Source organism: Gorilla gorilla, chromosome 12, assembly GCF_029281585.2.
Source record: "Gorilla gorilla gorilla isolate KB3781 chromosome 12, NHGRI_mGorGor1-v2.1_pri, whole genome shotgun sequence".
NCBI lineage: Eukaryota > Metazoa > Chordata > Mammalia > Primates > Hominidae > Gorilla > Gorilla gorilla.
In genome coordinates this window covers 101,823,093-101,839,787 of record NC_073236.2, presented here as the reverse complement: position 1 = coordinate 101,839,787, position 16,695 = coordinate 101,823,093, and the positions used below count along the sequence as shown (strand labels likewise).

At 35.4% G+C, this 16,695-nt stretch overlaps 1 protein-coding gene across 5 annotated transcripts in view; it reads left to right on the top strand.

The window, feature by feature from the left end:
* The window catches only part of RMDN2 (regulator of microtubule dynamics 2), a 168,093-nt gene that overhangs the window by 55,620 nt on the left and 95,778 nt on the right, over positions 1-16,695 (top strand). For all 5 annotated transcript variants that reach the window (XM_063695953.1, XM_055377727.2, XM_055377726.2 and 2 more), the window contains exons 6-8: positions 6,720-6,795; positions 8,397-8,474; positions 14,547-14,645. In XM_063695953.1, coding sequence (XP_063552023.1) covers positions 6,720-6,795; positions 8,397-8,474; positions 14,547-14,645 — 253 coding nt within the window. The remainder of the gene's footprint in view (positions 1-6,719; positions 6,796-8,396; positions 8,475-14,546; positions 14,646-16,695) is intronic.

The following is a 16,695-nucleotide window of genomic DNA, read 5'->3' as shown; positions in this document are numbered from 1 at the left end:
TTCTGTTCTTCTACGTTTAGTAGTAACTGTAATGAATTTGTGGTGATCAAGCCCTACTCTCTCTCTTCATCGCCTTTGATAATGGAGGTATTTGGGAACTGGTTAGCCTAATTAGGATGCAGAAAGAACACCGAAGTCCTACTTTTAACTCTCAACTCCTCCTCCTCCTCCCCTATTCTTCCTGTCTCTTACCTCTCACTCCTCTGTTCCCTCCCCTCCTCTTCCTTCTCTTTTCTCTCCCTATTTCTATTGCTCTTCCTTTCCCATCCTCTGTCCTCTTCCTTCTCTCCCACATGCATCTGTACCCACGAAGAATCACATTAAAAATGTGCATTTGGTGTAAATCGTCAATTTGAGGTTATTTATCAGTGTGGGTTTCCAATTTTTCATAGAGGAACAATGTTGAATTTGAATTTTCTCTGAGGGCTTCATTAAGTACCTTGAAATGTATCTTGTGAGCATAGATGATGCTGAACTCTGGGTTTCCCAGTCTGTCTTCCACTAATCTGGTTACATCTCCTTTGTTCATCTTCTTTTACTTTTTGTTGAGAACTAAATGCCTTGTCTTGTTTATAACCATAGCATTTAATGCCAGTATTAAATCTTATCAAAACACAGAGTAGTGATCCAATTGTGTTTCACCTAATTTCTTATTCAGTATCAGTTTTGAATTAAAAAAATAAAATTAATCAGTTGATTAAGATTTGAGAAATTTAAATGTCAATTTAATCTTAATTCTTATACTATATACCACTGAATGCAAAAGTCCTCCTTAAATTAAATAGTAGATGTTTGAAGGGATGAAAAAAGAAATTTAAACTTTGACTTGAGAAGCAATGGGTGAAATTTAGGTGGCCTGATTTTATAATTAATTATAATAAAATGTTGAAATCTTATTCTTCTGGACTCTCTTTAATTATGTTAAAACTGAATTAAGACTGAATTTATTAGTATGATAATAAGACATTTTCTCATTCATTCAGCATGAATGACAAACTATAGCGTCCAGATGAATTTGACTGCCTGTTTTTGTAAATAAAGTTTTATTGGATCACAGCCACACACAGGCATTTTTGCACAGCAGCAGAGTAGTTGCAAAAGACTGGCCCCAAAGTCTAAAATGTTTACTATCTGGTCCTACTGCAAGAGTTTGCAGACCCATCGTTTACAGTATTATATGATGGTTTACAAACCTTCAGTTTGAAACAAAAGATGTAATCTTTAAGAATAAATTTCAAAAAGGGTTAATATTATTTGGGAATGATTGAAAAATACAGATCATTCTAATGACTTAGTTTTATCTCTATCTTTTCTAAAATGAAATGACTTTGTAACTTTAAGGCTGTATATGCTTTCTGTAAGATTCAGTTGTTTTTGTTCTACTGACAAAAAATATTAGTACTCCTGGAATCAAGAGAATGAGAATAAAGTGACCAATGGATTTGCAGTTTGTTGGCCAAATAAGCCAGACCTTAATTATAAGTAATGTCTTACATATTGGTTGTGCTCTACTGTTTGCAAATTATACCCACATGTCTTAGAACATGTGATTCACAGAGCAGCTTGTTTTCACTTTATAGATGGGGTAAGCAAGGTACTGTGTGTATGTGTGCATGCACACATGAATGTGTGTGTTGATTAGTAATCAGAGCAATACAACAAGTGGAAAAACAGAAACTAGAACCCAGTTTTGTATTCTTATATGCCTAGTCATTTTTCTGTTAACAGCATGCTGCCTCTGCTTTTTCATAGTATAAACAGCATTGGTGCTGAATGAGAAATACTGCAGGGAAATTAATGGAGTTGTTTTAGTAGTTGTTGAAACAGTATGATAGTCAGTGATTAAGGATATATTCACTATCAATGCAAAGAAAAATACAGTGTTCTTGTCAAAATGTATGTAGTTAGAATGACCTCTAGATGGAGGTAATATACCATGTTGTGAATTAACTTTTTTCAGAATTTCCATCAGCCTGAGTATTTGAGAAAAAAAAATAAAATTATATGTTTTAAATGAACAGTATTAAAAAATCAGATACACACACAAACATAGGTAGAATTGATTGAAAGAAAAGAACTAATGACCCTTTGGGAGAAAGTGACCAGGTACCTTTGAATTTATGATACATAAAATGATAGATAATATTTTAAACTTTAAAGAAGCAGATTCCAAAAAAATATGAAAAATGTAACTCTAAGGGCAGATTATTTAAAAGGGAAAATGTACATATTTCATATAATGGTATTTATAAATCATGGGGTTTTTTTCCCTTGACTCAGAGTAACTTGGAGAGAATATGTTGAGAGAGCAAAATAAAAGCCTAGAGATATCCATAAGTAGTTCTGATTTGCAGAAAATAGCAGAAGATAGATTGTACCACTATAGACCAGTGAACATAGCATCTATGCCTTTCATTCCAGCACAAAGAGTTAGATGGGTTGTTTTGTGCATCTCTAGATAAGTGTGTACGTTGAAAGAGAACCAAGACAGATTTTTCTAAAAAGGTGAAATGATCTGTTTTTTATTTATTTATTTATTTATTTATTTATTTATTTTGCTAGTAGAGTAGGGAAATCAATCCAATATACCTGGATTGAAGTAAAGCACTGAGGCAAGTTCACTGATAACATTTTTTGGACAAGATGTAGAAATGTGGTCAAGCTTTGAGTCAGCTAACCCATGCTGACTCAACGGTTTGGGGCTCAGTTATGCAACAGATCACTGTCAATCTGGGGGTGATTCTAGGGCCAGGTCTGTATCTTGGTCCCTAGTGTGTTCAGTCATTTTGTTGATGGGTGAAGATATAGAAAGTATGCTTGTAAAAGTTACAGAGAACACAAAATTAGAAGTAACAGGGTAGATGATGAATGACAACAGTAACTCAAAAGATTTTAACATGTCGAAAAAGATACCTAACAAGTTATGAATTAATAGAAATAAGTATGAAAGGAAGGATGGAGAGAAAGATGTCAAAAATGACTAAGGATAATAGGGAAATATGATAGAAATTTGAATAAAATATAGATTTTAGTTAATAGTGTATTAATATTGGTTCATTGTGACAATTTTGTATCAATATTGTATATCAATATTGGTACAGTTTTGACAAATGTACTGTAGTAATGTAAGATATTAACAACAGGGAAAACTAGGTGTGGCATATAAGGGAATTGTCTGTACTATGAGAATTTTTTTGTAAATTCAAAGCTGTTCTAAAAGTATATTTAAATAGAAAGTGGCCTAAAGTTTTAAGTCCAAATAATTTGGAAAGTGATAATGCCCATGACAAAAATAGAGAGTTTGGGGAGGTAGTCGTATTGAATTTGGAAGGATTAGAATTGTTCCCCAAACTGGAACTCGTTGAGAGGAATCATTGAACAGAATGGCAGAGGCCATTTCAAAATAACATGGTGAGTAGATAATTTGAATAGGCCTACTTCTACTGAAGAAATGGAATAAATAATTAATAACTTTCCAAAACAGAAAGCATCAGGACCAGACGGGGTCATTGGTAAATTCTACCAAATATTTAAGGAGAAAATTATACCAATTACATAAGATAGAAGTAGAGGGTACACTTCCTAACTAATTGTTTGAGTGTAGCATTACCCTAATACCAACATCAGACAATGGAAGGAAACTGTAGTAGACCACTATCTCTCATGAACATAGAAGCAAAAATCTTCAATAAAATATTAGCAGATTGAATCTGACAATGTGTAAAAAGAATTATATAACCAAGTGAGATTTATTCCTGGTATGCAAGGCCAGTTCAACATTTGAAAATCAATTACTATAATCCATCACATTAACACACCAAAGCAGAAAAAAATTACATGATTATTTTAACAGACGCAGAAAAAGCATTTGACAAAATCTAACACTCATTGATAATGCAAAGAAAGAAACTCTCAGCAAACTAGCAAACTCTCAGCAAACTTTATCAAGTTGAGGAAAATTTTATCAATTTTCCTCAACTTGATAAAAAACATTTATAGGAAACATACAGCTAACATTATACTTAATGGTGAGAAACTTGCTTTCCCACCATTGAGAAACTAAGATCAGGAGGAAGGTAAGGATGTTCCCTCTTACCACTGCTTTTCAACATTATACTGAAAGTTCTAGCTAATGCCATATAACAAGAAAAGAAAATAAAAGGTATGCAGATTGGGAGGGAAGAAATAAAATTGTTTGCAAAGACAATGATATGATTGTCTTTGTAAAAAAATCTAAAAAAAAATCTCTTGGGATTAAGCAGTTATAGCAAGGTTGCTAGATACAAGGGTAAGGTACAAAAGTCAATCAGTTTCCTCTATACCAGCAATGAAGAAGTGGAGTTTGAAATTAAAAACATAATACTATTTACATTAGCACCAAAAATATTGAAATACATAGATGAAAATGAACAAAGTATGTACAAGATCTCTATGAGAAACGCTTAACAAATATTCAACAGGCGAATGAATAAAACTATGGTATATCCATTCAATGAAATATTACTCAGGGCTAAACAGAAATGAGCTATCAAGGCCATGAAAAGACGTGGAGGAACCTTAAATACATATTACTAAGTAAAAGAAGGCAATCTGAAAAGGCAATATACTATATGGTTCCAACTATATGACATTCTGGGAAAGACCAAACTATGGAGACAGTAAAAGGATCAGTGGTTGCCAGGGGTTGCGGGGAGGGAGGGACGAATAAGCAGAACACAGAGGATTTTTATAGGAAGTAAAACTTTTATGTAACACATTACAACAGTATACACATGTCATTATACATTTGTCAAAACCCATAGAATATTAAACACCAAGTACAAACCATATTGTAAACTACGGACTTTGGATGATACTGATGTGTCAATGTAGTTTCATCAGTTTTAACAAATGTACCACTGTGAAGTTGGATGTTAATAGTGGGGGAAGTTGGCCAGGCACAGTGGCTCATGCCTGTAATCCCAGCGCTTTGAGAGATCGAGGTGGGCAGATCACCTGAGGTCAGGAGTTCGAGACCAGCCTGGCCAACATGGTGAAATCCCATCTCTACTAAAAATGCAAAAATTAGCCAGGCATGGTGGCACATGCCTGTAGTCCCAGCTACTCAGGAAGCTGAAGCATGAGAATTGCTTGAACCTGGGAGGCAGAGGTTGCAGTGAGCCAAGATTGCACCACTGCACTCCAGACTGGGCAATAGAGCATGTCTTCATCTCTAAATAAATAAATAAATAAATAAATAAATAAATAAATAATAGTGGGGGAAGTTGTGGGGGCTAGGATAGGAGATATATGGGAATCCTCCATACTTTCTGCTCAGTTTTGCTGTGAACCTAAAAGTGCTCCAAAACATAGTTTATTAATTTTTTAAATAAAAGAACATAGGCCTGAGGCAACAATAACAGTTTTTATAAAGCAGTTTGAGAGTCATTTTCTGTTAATCTGCTTTTCTTGAATTTGAAATCTCTGGAAAGATTTATTGTGGATCTAGAGAGGTACATGAAATTCAGTCTGATTTTAGAACTCGTGAGTAGTAGTGTATCCTAATCTAGTTAAGTTCTGAGGTTGTTTTTAGTAGGTTGATATGGTCCTCCTCCTTGCTTTTACTATAGCAGATTCTGTTGATTATACAGAAACTGAAAACAGAGATCAAAACGGTCATAACTGAAAAGTGGCCATTTTATTGGTTGTCCATATGTGGTATGAATTAAGTTATCGTTTGTGTCTAGGAATGGTCTTACTGTTCCAAATTAAAATTGTTCACTGTTTTTTTGTACTTGGAAGTTATGGGTATTCACAGAAATGGCTGAGATAAATAACATCCAAAGTTACATTTTTCATCTTAGTTACTATGACAATGCAAGTAAAAATTAACACCTACTTGAAATATTTAAGTAAATGGATATTTTACCTTAGACAAAAACACTCTGAAATACTTCAAAGATTTTTGTACAGATAGAAACACTCTGAATGTGAAAAGCAACATATCTTCAATTTTTCCAGTAAATAAGCAAATTGCTGAACAAATATTGCATGCAACTTAAAGTCAAATAACTATTTGTGTAAATTTTTGTATTCCCAGTGGAAACAAATAAATGACCCATGGGATGCACTATTCTAGCAATGAAGTGTTTCCAGGAAGGGTTGAAGGAGAAGGGGAAATTTTTTGAAAAAGCATACTCTAAAATTACCTTTGAGTTTGTTTTAATCGTGGTATTTATTTGCATATTTATTGATATTAAAGGAGCTCATGAAATTGTAAGCTTTTTAAAGGAGGGAATGAATTTTTTAAGTTGACTGTAACAGTATTTTTAATGTTATAAATCTGTTGACAATATTTTTTCTAATTTAATGCTTAATGTGATTAGACTTTTTCTGAGAGTTTCTTCATGACTTTAATATTGATGATGATGATAGTGGCAGGTAACATTTATTGAAAGTCCTTATGTCCTGGGCACTGTTCTAATCGCACTACCTGTTTTGGCTTATTTTACCCTCACAATATACATGTAAATATTGTTAGTATCCCCAGTTATAGATGAGAAAACTGGTCTCATGTTAATGTCAAGTATTTATTATTGTTAGGGCCCTTAGATTTATATGAATACTCTTGTTAAATATGAATGAATGCTTTAGAGTTTCTTTTAATGTTATGTTTTGGTGGCATTTTGTTAAAAATTTACACAATGGCCACTGTTTTTGTCTGTTTTTGTCCTTTTCAGGTATGCAGTTTTGTGTGGCTATGTATCTGAGTTTGAGGGTTTACAAAACAAAATCAACTATGGGCACCTCTTCAAGGTATTTCTTTTTTTTTTCTTATTTCTTTTCAGATCCAGACTTATGGAAGGGTATTTATTAATAATAAAAATGTTTTAATGTAGCCATATGTTCCATCAACAGGTATAAACCAGATTATTCAACAGATTAAGCTCTGGGAATTTGCTTTTTTGTTTAAACGTTAGAAAATGAAATTATACTCTTTAAATAGTACTGTGACAAAAAGAATTAAATTATTTGGGTGATTAAAGATTATTATTAGTTGGCCGGCACAGTGGCTCACGCCTGTAATCCCAGCACTTTGGGAGGCCAAGGTGGGTGGATCACGAGGTCAGGAGATTGAGACCATCCTGGTGAACACTGTGAAGCCCCATCTCTACTAAAAATACACACACAAAAAAATTAGTGGTGGCGGGTGCCTATAGTCCCAGCTACTCAGGAGGCTGAGGCAGGAGAATGGCATGAACCTGGGGGGCGGAGCTTGCAGTGAGCCACGGTCATGCCACTGCACTCCAGCCTGGGTGACAGAGTGAGACTCCGTCTCAAAAAAAAAAAAAAAAAAGATTATTATTAGTCCAGATTCTGAAAGAAGTCACGGAGTAGATGAGTATCACTTTTTCAAAGATTAAGAATTAGCCGGCCGGGTGTGGTGGCTCACACCTGTAATCACAGCACTTTGGGAGGCTGAGGCGGGCAGATTGCTTGAGGCCAGGAGTTCGAGACCAGCCTGGCCAACATGGTGAAACCGCATCTCTACTAAAAATACAAAAATTAGCCAGGCATGGTGGCGGGCGCCTGTAATCCCAGCTACTTGGGAGGCTGAAGCAGGAGAATCGCTTGAACCAGGGAGGCAGAGGTTGCAGTGAGCCATGATCATGCCACTGCACTCCAGCCTGGACAATAGAATGAGACTCCATCTCAAAAAAAAAAAAAAAAAAAAAAAAAGGCCTTTTGGTCATAAGCTCAATAACATCTTAAGTGTGACCAGCACTAAGTAGTTAACAATCTCTGCATATTGATTTGGTGGAGGAAAAGTAGGATCCAATGTAGGATTTAAGTTTGCCATGATAGACAAATAAAGTAAGTAATACACACACACACAAAATGTATTATTTGCCTCCATAGCTCAATACATAACCCCTCAACGTCAATAATTACAGAGATGAATTAACAGTTCTTCCCTATTTTCCAGCTCCCTATAACCATTTGATAATGCCAAAGGAATAGGTTTCTCCCCCCATCTAACTCTGCTATTTTTTCTGCCATTATCCCCTATTCCATGTCATTTGATATTTGTAAGCTCACCTCAGAATCAGTAACTATTCACTAGTCAAGTCATGGGTAGGCAAACAAATGACTTTGGTGTTTTCAATTTTTATAACAGTATTTTGGCTTTAAATTACACATAGCTTTATTAAATCCTAGTCACAGTTCTGGTTCTGGTTGTAAGCAATCATTTTTGGTAATATAATTATTGATAAGATTTCATTGTATTAGTGATAGGGATGGGGAGGACTGAGACAATATTTTAAAACCACTTTTGAGTTACTAGGCTTTGGTGTAGTTCCAGTCAACAATATCTGAAACTTGGGAGATGATTTTCGTTTGGATGCTTCTTTCAGGAACATCTAGATATAGCAATCAAACTTTTACCAGAGGAACCCTTTCTATATTACCTCAAAGGGAGATACTGCTATACTGTAAGTTGAATGCCTTTATTTATAAACTTTATTTGAATATACTATGATTATAGGATAAATTTTCAATGATTTATTGTTTTATTTTTACCCAGTGCCTACTTTAGGGAGAATTATAATAGCAATAAAATTTTATTTTAATGTATAATATATATGTTAAAATTGTATCTGAATTTATAATTTATACATTATAATTTTAAAAGCTATAATCTATGTATTTTATAATTTATAAACTTGTAATTTATACATATTTGTATGTTATATGCCACATTTTATATATATGTGATCTTTTTCTTTCCTGCTTTTTCATTTCTTTTTGCAGTAGTCACATTCCCTCCCTTTGTGGCTGTCTCAGTTTGGGATGAACCATCCACACACACACACCCTGTGTCTAGGTACACTATTCACGGTTCTGTGAGAGGGCTTTTTTTCATCCAGTAGTGTATACTGAGCACAAATTATGTGCTAACTAACTGGCCAGGGATGAATAAAACACTCCTTGCTTTTAAAGAACTTAATTTGGAAGGGATACGCAACATATATAGCTCAAATAAAAGCAGCTGGTCCAAGTCTTAAATGACACTATTAGTTTATAGAAAATTACAGAATGTGAAAATGTATGTTAAGAATATGTGAAAAAAATTATCGTGAAAGGACAATGCCATTTTTGAATGATAAAATTGGGGTAGGCAAAGAGATAACTTCTTCATTGTAGCTGAAAGAGAATTAGAGGTGAAGAAGGAAGTTTGCTTTTATTGAACACCTGCTGTATGCCAAATATGCATTCTGTCCTTTGTATTTCTTGCTGCATTTCATCCTTAAAACAGTGCTGTGAAGCAGTTTTTATTATACCAGTTTTAAAGATTAAAAATCTGAGTCTTCATGATGTTAAGAACCTTCCCAAAGTCCCATTTAACTAGTCAATGAAAGAGGCAGCATTGAAATTCAAATTTAATTCCAAAATTTATGCTCTTTATATTGTGTTACGTACGAAGAAAACTTACATTTTGTTAAGGAAAAAGGAGTAAAGGTATATCATCTGTTTTTCTCTTTTTTTCCTGGTTGTAAGATGGCAAAGTCAAATAATAGAATGATTACAACACTCAAATTTTTATAACCTACTTAATGTTGTAAAATACACAATGATGCCTTCATTCTCTGAAATATTGCACTGTTGAGTACACTGTTAATTTGCTAAGTTTGTATTACCTTCCAACAACTCACATGTTTTACTTACTGTTTATTTTCTGTTGATCCCAAGTTATCTGAAATCTCTTCGAGGAAAGAGTGCACATTTTACACTTCTTGGTAATTTTTTTTCAGCGTCTAGCTCAGTTTTTTGCACTTAAAATGAGCTGCTTCTACAAGTATTTGTTTCTTAAATGATTGATTCACTAAAACTAGAGAAAAAGTACCAAAAAAAACAAAGAATAAAAAGCAGTAGTAATAATGGCTAATGTGTACGTGGCTCTTGTAAGCATTTTATGTGACTGTAAACATATATTGTAGCTCACTCACTTTTTCAAAAACCCTATAAGGTTAATAAGGTTAATAATTTGCCCAGGGTCACTCAGCTAATAAGCAGGAGAACAGGATTCAAACACAAGCAGTTTGTTTCTTTTTTTTTTCTTTTCTTTTCTTTGACCAAGTCTCGCTCTGTCACCCAGGCTGGAGTGCAGTGGCATGATCTCGGCTCACTGCAGCCTCCACCTTCTGGGTTCAAGTGATTCTCTTGACTCAGCCTCCCAAGTAGCTGGGATTACACGCGTGTGCCACCACGCTCGGCTATTTTTTTATTTTTATTTTTAGTAGAGACGGAGTTTCGCCATGTTGGCCAGGCTGGTCTCACACTCCTGGCCTCAAATGATCCGTCTGCCTCAGCCTCCCAAAATGCTGGGATTACAGGCATGAACCACCGCACCTGGCCCAGGCAGTTTACTTCAAAAATCTTTGCTCTTAATTAGTAAGCTCTACTGCCTATAAATTATAAGTATAGATAATGAATATGAATTGTGGAAGAGGAAGTTGGAACTCTTTTCACCAGGGGGAATCAGCTTCCGCCAAGGTAATAAAGCAAGTATGAGCAAATGTGTAAAGAATGTTTCCAGCATATGCAGACTAGAGAACTCAAAATTTTCTGGCCACACAATATCTTAAAGTGTGTGTTAGTTTGAAGTGTGTATGTCTGTTTCTAATCAGGTCAGTGGAAGAACCTACAGAAAAAAAAATAATAATAATAAGGGGAACAGCCAAAGGCCAGAAACAAAGCAAGAATACCAGTTCCAAGTACTGGTAAGCCAGCCTTGAAACCACCTGATAGTCGGAGGCATTTACCAAGGCTGGTAACCTAAAGCTTAGTCTGTAGACCTTTGTTGGGATTGGGGGACTACAGACCTGAGCAGAGCAGAGAGCAGCTTGAAGACTGCCACAATATATCTAGGACTCAAAAAGTACAATGCCTGGTGGGGGGTGGGGGGGAGATGAACTTAAATAAAATTTATTCGGCACAAGTTTATAGCAGTGAAAATTCATTTTCAGCTTTAACAATTGGGAAGATAGAGTTGAAAGGAGGAAACACTCCTAAGATTTAAAAGCCATTTACCCAACCTCACAAGTGTCTGGAGCTTCAATGTACATTACCTGTCTAGACTTAAAAGCTCAAGAAAGAAATTTTAATTCAAAATGGACTCTGATCTTCACGCCATAGAGAAATGGCAAAAGCACATGCTAATCTTCTGTAGAGGAAGGTACCTTTAGATAGGCTTTGTCAAACTTTCACAGAAAGTGTCCCAACAATGATGAGTTCACAGTCAAAAATTATAGACTATACAAGGAAACAAGCCAACAGTAATGACAGTCAGCAGAAAAGAAAACAAAATCCAGCAGTGGACCTAAAAAGACTTCAGATTTTGGAAATGTGGGATACAGAATATTAAATATGTAGCTATAATGTGTTTTTTAAAATAAGAGGAATTGGCATCGGATAGATGAGCAGCGTAAGCAAAATTCAGTGCTGCTTTCTGAAAATAAACTGTTATGGCCATGTAACAGGACAAGCTAGAAATTTCAGAAGGACTTAACAGAGCTTTTCTCTTCCTCCATGATGTCAGGCAGTCTTTATAACATTACCTATGCTAATTACAGCATGTTGTCCAACACCAATTATAGCCATAAAATTAAATTGAAAAGGTGAAAACTAGAAGTGTTTCCACATATGTTTGACTGTTTTCCAGATCACATTTCAGTTACTTAACAAAAGAAAGTCTGTGAGTGGTAAGCAAGCATATGAAAAGATACTGATCATCAGTAGTCATTAGAAAAATGCAAATTAAAACCACAGAGGAAGACCGCTATATATTCGCTTTTTAAAAGGGCTAAAATTTAAAAGATGACAATACCAAGTACCAGCGAGGATACAGAGCAATTGAAACTCATATGTTTCAATGGGAATATGTGAATAATAAATATATTATCAATTCCTAAGTATTCACCAAGAGAAATAAAAATATATGCTCACACAAAGACTAGCGTATGAATTTTCATAGCAGCCTTAGCAGCATAACAACATGCATGACTCTTCAAAGCATTATGCCGAGAAAGCTCACAGAAACTACCTAATTGCATTGATATGAAACTCTAGAAAAGGCAAATTATAGTCAGATCAGTATTTGTGTAGGGGTAGGAGCAGGTTAAGGAGATTGACAGCAAAGGGGTATGAGAGAACTTTTTAGGATGATGAAAATGTACTATATATTGGTTGTTGTGGCAGTTACAGGATTGTATGCATGTGTCAAAACTCGCTGAACTGTACACTTCTAATGGAGGACATTTTATTTTATATAGATTATACCTCAGTAAAGCCAATTTAAAAAATACCTAGTGACCGAGAAACATAGAAAGTAAACATGTAGAAAAGTTATATCAAATAGTAACCAAATAAATAATAATCAAACTAAAACATATATATGGTTTCAGGCATCTGTTGGGGGTCCTGGAATATACCCCATGAAGAAGAGGGGATGACTACTACTACTACTACTACTACACGCACACACACTCATAAATTTTAAGGCAAAAGTATATCTAGAGATAAAGAGGGTAACTATATAGTAAGTTTAATTCACAAGGAAAGTGTTTATAAACTAGTGTGCTTCTAATAACAGCCTCAGAACTATAAAATAAAAATTGACCAAATTATAAGGATAAATGTACAGATCAACCATATACTGGTATTTTCACCCACCCCTTTTAGTAATTAATGGAACAAGAAAACAAAAAAGTATTAGTTTGTAAAACATTGGAGCCTCACATTTAATAAGCTTGATCTAATAAATATGAAGCCATGTGGCTAACCATTGGAGAATAGACATCTTTTCAAGCATATGCAGAATGTGTGCTAAAATGGACCATATATGAGGCTGTGAAACAAGTCTTAATACATTTCAAAGAACTGATGTCATGCAGTTTTTCTGATCATAATGCAATTAAACTAAAAATTTAAAAAACAAAATTATAGAAATGATAATGAAAACCCCAAGTAGATGCCATTTTATTCCTACTCTTTTTATAAAAATTGTAAAATCTCAGTATGAGGTGTTTCAAGGATATGTATGGAGCAGCGGGAATTATTACATTGCTGTGGAAACATAAATCAGCATGACTACCTTGGGAACCATTGAGTAGTATCTTTTAAATTTGACTGTTTGCCTGCCATGCGATCATGCCTACCCTACAGAGACTCACAAATGTGCTCCACTGTTGAAATGATGAAATATTTCAGTTATTTAAATGACTGAACTTCAGTCATACTCATTATCCTGGATGAAATCTTAGAATCATACCATTAAGTGAAAAAGCAAGTCATATAAGGAAATAAGCAATATATTATTTTTTACAAAGTTCAAAGCGAAGCAAAAATAAGCATACCAATAAGAAAAATTATGTCAAAAAATAAGGAAATAATTTTTTAATTAGAGGATAATGGCCTGGGCAAGGTGGCTTATGCCTGTAATCCTAGCACTTTGAGAGTCTGAGGCGGGAGGATCTCTTGAGCCCAGGAGTTCAGGACCAGCCTGGACAATATAGGAAGACCCTGTCTCTACAAAAAATTTAAAAAATTAATTGAGCATGTGATGCACACCTGTAGTTCCAACTATTCAGGAGGCTGAAGTGGGAGGATTGTTGAGCCCAGGAGGTCGAGGCTGCAGTGAGCCATGATCGTGCCGCTGTACGGTATGATCCAGCCTGAGCAACAAGGTGAGACATTGCCAAAAAAAAAGAGGATATCGGCTACCAAGGAATCTAGGTGATGGGACTGAGAAGGAAGATAATTTATGGGGTTGGACAAGCATCAACTGGGTCAGTACCCTTTTAAGTGTTCATTTTTGAGCCAGTTTAATCTTTTAGAATGAACGTCTAATATTTATATTTGGGGAAAAAGGAAAACTTTTTAGAAGAAAGCAAAAGAATCAGTGGTAATATGAAATTTAGTTTTGGTGGTTATTGATTTTTTAAAAAATCTTCGGGATTGTAAATATGTACAGTGGGTCCCCATTCCCTGCTCCTTCTGGCTTGAGGATCCCTATTCTATTTACATATCTGAGATGCTACCTCTGGGTCAGGAGGCCAGTTGGCAGCATGGAATAGGCAGGAGGAGAGCAAAGGCGGAGTCTTGTCGCCCCTGTGTGCTGTACGAAGAGATACACTGTAGTCACCTCAGAATCCAGAATCAGATGAACAAACGGGATCAGCATTATTTCCCACCCCACCCCTTTTTCCTCTGATTTGACACAAATCTTCTTATCCAGAGTATTTCAAGTTGGTTTTGAAACCAGTGCTTCTGGACCCCATGATTCCTTAGAATTGTGAAAAAGGAAGGTAAAATATTAACATGAATACCATGAGGGTGGTATCTCTAATATATATTATTTATGGATATATATTTTCATTTGTATATGTTATATCTATACATACACACACGTATATACACATAACACACACACATCTAACTGGGGAGAGAGAATCCGTTCAAAAGGTGAACAACTTTCTAAGAGTGATGTTGTTGTGTATTTGCAGGTCTCAAAACTGAGCTGGATTGAGAAAAAAATGGCTGCTACTCTGTTTGGAAAAATACCATCTTCAACTGTACAAGAAGCTTTACACAATTTCCTTAAGGTACATTTTGTGTATCCATTATTTTAGTGTCAGACTGATTACCATCTGCACCAATCCCTGCTGCCGTTGTCAAGGAAATCTTTTCTCCATGTGGAGCCTCAGTGTGAATCCCAGTTTTGGCATGTTCTGTTTTAAGCCCCTCATAATGCAAGTTATTAATATGTTTTAAGTCTAAACTCCTTAGAACAGCTAGTTATGCCCTAGGTTCTAGGAATTACAAACTACTTTTTAAAAATAACCCAGCAGCCTAAATGAAGGTTTAGGTTTGACAGCTCTTACTGCTAAGTCCAAGAACAGCTCTCTGAGTCACTTGAGCATGTGCAGAAACAGTCACGCCCTGATGGTTAAACTTAGTCCCAGTACTTCTGATTAGCCTAACATAGAACCAGTTTAATCTTAAGGAAATAAAAGTGCTAAAGGGAGAGTTATTTTAAAAGCTAACTCCTAAAGTTGCAGACATTTCTCTGGAAGATTCTTGGGGTATCAGACCAAATCAGTATTCTCAATCCTGTCTTAAAATGTATAATCGCTGTACTATACGACTCTAAGCAGTAATATATGTGTGTGTGAGCTCACATGTAAATGTATAATATAGCCACCCATATAATCAACTTCCTGTGGGGGTAATAATCCCTTTACCTTTCTCTGGAACCAGTTTCAAAATTTTATAGTTACTAAATGTGTTTTCCTTCCCAACCTACCTACTTCAAGTTTACAAAAATACAGACAAGGCTGCATGCAGTGGCTCACCTCTGTAATCCCAACGCTTTGGAAGGCCGAGGTAGGAGGATTGCTTGAGGCCAGGAGTTTGAGACCAGCCTGGGCAACATAGCAACATGCCATCTCTACAAAAAAATAAAAAAATTTGCTGGGCATGGTGGCATAACAACAGTCCCAGCTACTCAGGAGACTGAGGCAGGAGAATCACTTGAGCCCAGTAGTTCAAGGCTGCAGTGAGCCATGATCACACCACTGCACTCCAGCCTGACCAAAAGAGCATGACCTTATCTCAAAAATAATAATAATAAATGTCTTGTACATGCTAATATTTGTGCTGTATTTCAGGGAGCAATTTTGTAGAACTGAGAGGGAATTTGTAGATCATGTAGTCTAGGTTTCTTCTCACTTTCTGTCTCTCACCCCCAATGGCTAGTGGCTGCCTCAAGTGAAAAAATAAGTGTCCTGAAATCAAGCACAAGCCCAGCAGAAAAGAGTTCAAAAAATAAAAAAGAAACGGGCTGTACATTTCTTATTTTTTATGTAATGTGATCCCTTTTTTTGTTTTATAAAAAGGGAGTCAATACCTCAGGAACTTAATTTGTTGCATTTCACACAATGACGATCAAAGATTTGATTTAAATATAAGTGAAGGCTAAGACTGTATCACTCCCATTTCTTCACCCTTTTCCTACCACTGAAAATTAGTTCCCTCATTTTAAATTGTATAAGAATGTAGATTATGATCTATTTAAGATAAAATACTTATATAAAAGATGCCACATTAACTAGCAAAAATGTTATCTGTACTCAAAACTCATTTCCTCATAATATCAAAGTTATAATTGAGCAGCAGGTTTTCAGAACACTGTAGAAAAGTTATTGAGATGCTAATGTGCCTGAAATAATACACATATGAAATCAAAAGTGGTAAGTAGCACAATAATGCTGAGGTAAAGAATGCAAATTTCGGAACCAGACTACCTAGTTAAATCTCAGCTCTACCACTTACCAGCTGATTAACATTGGGCAAATTGCTTAACCTCTCTCTCAATTTAATCCATAACATGGAGATAATAGTACTTACCTCATAGTGATGTTGTAAGGATTATCTACATTCCTACAAGTAAATTGCTTAGAGTGTGCCTAGCACCCAGTAAGTCCTCAGCAAAAAACTCACAGAATTTTAATTTCATTAAAATTTAAACACCTCAGCAAACCATCTTGGGGAGCCCCGCATTAGGTCATTACTTAGACTTTAGTCTCAAAATGCCTTCCATGTTGTTTGTCAAAGAAAAGAGAGGAGGCATCAGGAATGCTTCTTGCCATATTT